We start from the raw sequence: 3,949 nt of genomic DNA, 5'->3' as shown, positions 1-3,949 counted from the left end.
TTCTTTTTTTGCTAATATTCTTGAAAATAGACAGTTAAGTTTAAATAAGGTAAAAACACATATTTTCACAATTTTATATATAGAAATATATCATTAAAGCCCTAAAATACTTTTAAATATCTATATATAATTTGGACCGAAATAATAAAGTGAGGTGTGTGCTTGTGAGTGAGTGTAGAATAATAGAGTGTGGTAGTGAGCAAGGTGTGTTAGTGTGTAATAGGACAAATATTTTGTACTAAAGTTTTATTTAATATAATAAAAGTTTTCTTGTGCAAATAAATCCTCCTCTCCTTCCTTTGTTCTACAAGTTGTGCTTTTCAATTATAAATTTTTTCCCATTATATTTTTAATAAAATTAATTTTTCTATAAAAAGAGAATGTAAATAAGTTGCATAAAGATAATATCTCATTATATAATGGACACTCAAAGATTAATTATGTAAAACAGACAGAAACCATACACACCGCCACTGGATCTGGGTAGGGGAGGATACAATGGTCTAACTTCATTAATTAAAGTGCAAAAATAAAATGAAAATAAATTAAAGACGGCTAAGTAATCAAAGGCCTCTCTTGATTATTTTTTCAATGGCTTGGAGAGATTGAACGGCCGCCTGAATATAGAAGACAATAGCTCCAGCGATGGCAGCAAGGGGATTGGCAGCGAGTTCTTCCTTCACATCCTTGTCAAATAATTTCGCTTGCTCAAGGTATTTGTCCATACGAGGAGTGGCAAAAGGCCGCAGGCTTTCCACATCACCTCTTGAAGCAAAACGCTGGCGATCATGGCAAGTCTCAGAAGAGAGTGCAAAAGGGCGCCCTTGTAATTCATACATTTCTTGTGATTTCGTCAATTTCAAGAGCTGTTGCACTTCGATCCTTAGCATCTCAAGTAATGGGTTTGATTCATCAATTGCATCCTCCAATGAGTTATGTGCTGTAACCAGCTTGTCTCGAGCATCATCCAGTTTATTGTCATCTGCCATGACTCGTGCTTCTTTTATCATTCTTGTAGTCTGGAGACAGGTTTCCTCAGTTATCACCTCTAGCCTCTCTTCCTCATTTAGGGCTGTCTTATTGCGGCGTACAGTCAAGGTCGCAGGAGGGGCCTCAAACGTTTTTCCTCCAGTGCTACATATATATAGTACCACTATGAAAGAAAATACATAATTTAGTTTAATTTGCTAGCAGCTGAGATTTATTAGTACCTATAAGAGTATGCAATTTCCAAAACATCTGCACCCCGCTCCTTACTAATTTCAGGAAGAAGGAGGTCCACTATGACCTTGCGCACCTCTTTGCTGTAGAGGTCGCCAAACGTAACAGTTACAGAGCCAGCATCATCGTCCTTGGACTGTGGATAGCTTCCGGCAGATACTTGTTCTATTGTTGATTCGTCTTCGTGTCGTGTGACGGTCAAGTCCTGAACTACCACGGTGAGAAGCCCGGCCAAACACTGAAAAAGCTTTGCTCAAGTTATCCGTGTTTTGAACATCTGAGAACGTTCCTCCCATGCTATTATCTGCTATAGCTTTGAGTACCTATTGAAACATGAACCAAATTAGAAAGTTACAGAAACTGCTTTTGCTTAATATGTAGTTTCTAAGAAAAGGAACTTGGTCCATTTTCTAGGTCTCAAAAGGGTGTGGAAATTAAGAGTTATTTCAGAGTATCCTTGGTTCATGATTATGCCAAAACCGAATGTTTATACAGGCATATTGCCTACTGGAATCTGGGCAGCATCATCACCGGCATTCTGCTCACCATCGGACATAAGCATGATGTCAACCACACGGCCGCCGCTAAGACTGCGGTCATTGAGCACTCTTAAGCCAGTTTGAAGGCCAGCAGTGATGTTGGTTGCAGCGTCGGCATGTAAGCCATTGATCAAAATTTCAAGGTCATTTTGAGAGTTTTCAGTTATCTGGCGCAATGTTAGCATCCGCAGAGAATGTGACAGCCGACAAATGATCGATGGGACTAATCCGGGTCTGTCATTGGTGGAATCTCCACCAGTGAAAACCAGCATCACCTTGAGTTTGCTTTCTTCAAGTGGTGCCATATTATTGTTTATGCTTATGAGTTGTACTCTTCCCGGTACATATGGTGTTGGTCTTGACCCTGTCATATGCCAGTCCAAACAGAAACACATTTATCAAACTAGGGATGAAGATGCATGAATGAAACGAATGAAAAATTGAGTGCTGAAAATGAATGAAATCGTAATTTATATCAGTAATGGAGAAAAATACGCAAGCATAAATCTGAGTCTGGACAGGTAACAATCTTCTCATCATCGTTGAAGCTCATTTTGGCAGATAAACTGTTAAACACTATAACTATGGATCTGCTAAATTTTCCTGAGGTGGGTTAGTTACAAAATCCACCTCCTATATATAATGTTGGGAGCAAATTCCTGATTCATTAATATTTTCTTTTGCCATACTGGACAAGGTCCTTTTTATGAAGTCTGCTTTTTTTTTTTTTTTTTCTCTTTTTTAAATATCTAATCATAATTGTGGAAAATATGGCCAGATCGCCTTTGTTCCATGAAGTCCTTTGTTTTAAAGTTTATGTGGAACTCATCAATATGATCATCTTGACTATAAAAAATATTTAACAAATAAATAAATTTAAAAATCATTTTTATAGTTATTTAGCTTGTAATTTTAAGAATTTAAATATTTTATTATTCTTTTTTAAAAAGTTTAGACGCTATTCTATTTAATGTTTCTGCTTTTACTTTTTTTTATTAAATCTTTTGCTTTTAGATAAATGTATAAATTTAAAAGTCATAAAATTAAAAGAAAAAATATAAAAACAAGTACGTTGCTGATAAAGCTAATATATTAATATTACAATGATAATATTTAAGTTTGATAGTTCAATATTTAGGGAATGATAAATTTTTAAGTTTGATAATTCAATAATTTTAGAACCCTTAAAAGGTTAAAACTATTTTTAGAGTTGGAGTTGCAAATTTTAAATAAATAAATAAAAATTACCTTTCAGGTTTTTTTTAGTCCGTTCAAAAATATAGATCATTTTCTTTTTTTAATTTTAATTTAATAATTAAATATATAAAATATCTTTTATTATTTAATATAAATATCAACACTTATAATTAATTCTATCTACTTGATTTTGAAATTGCAAATTACTGTATAACTTTTTTTTTCAATTCTAATGTAAAATTCTTTTAAAGGTATTTTAGTATAAAATAGTGGCATTAATTGAGAAAACTGGATTTCTTTAACTCTTGCAAATTGAAAATGGCTTAAAGTCGGACGGAAGTTAGTTGTCTAAAAAATTTAAGAGCGAGATTTATGGTTTAATATAAAAATAATAGTGGGAGGTTGGAAGTCTCAACTTTTTTATTCTTTTAGCTTTCAATTAATGAACTTTAATGAGTTTTACATTTTTTAACTTTATATTTGGACTATACAAAATCTCAATATTGTAAAGATGTTTAATAAGTCCAAATTATATATAGTTGTTTAAGATATTTTAAAACTGTAATAATATATTTTTTATATATAATATAGTAAAAATAAGTGTTTATACTTCATTTAGACTTCCTTGTCTAATTTAGATAATATTAACTAAAAGAGAAAAATATGGAGCAAAATACTAAAAAATTAGTTTAAAATCGGACATGTTTGTATTAAGACCCAAAACTGAGACACGTGGACTTGCTATTTGCTGGGCTCGCCGAAAATCACTATTTACCTAAGGGACAATTTAGTCATTTTATATTATTAATAATAATTTTTATTAAAAATTATTATAGGATAATAATTGGTGGACATAAGGATATCTATAGTCTTATCTATTAGATAGACTTATCTTGGGTATATTTATCTTTAGAGAGTTTTATTTTGGTGGAGGACTCTTCTTTCTCCTCATCTCTCTCTCTCTCTATATATATGCAAATCTAGTTCTGAAA

The 3,949-nt window shown here is 32.4% G+C and overlaps 1 protein-coding gene across 1 annotated transcript; it reads right to left on the bottom strand.

The window, feature by feature from the left end:
• Nucleotides 1–563: 563 nt before the first annotated feature.
• On the bottom strand, nucleotides 564–2,065 carry LOC8284588. Its single transcript, XM_015719549.1, has 3 exons — nucleotides 1,715–2,065; nucleotides 1,212–1,459; nucleotides 564–1,134 (listed from the first exon to the last, which is right to left on the bottom strand). Exons 1-3 carry the CDS (start codon nucleotides 2,063–2,065, stop codon nucleotides 564–566), a joined length of 1,170 nt encoding a protein of 389 aa, XP_015575035.1.
• Between the last annotated feature and the right edge of the window lie 1,884 nt (nucleotides 2,066–3,949).

Source organism: Ricinus communis, chromosome 2 (assembly GCF_019578655.1).
Source record: "Ricinus communis isolate WT05 ecotype wild-type chromosome 2, ASM1957865v1, whole genome shotgun sequence".
NCBI lineage: Eukaryota > Viridiplantae > Streptophyta > Magnoliopsida > Malpighiales > Euphorbiaceae > Ricinus > Ricinus communis.
This window is presented reverse-complemented; position numbering and strand designations above follow the sequence as displayed.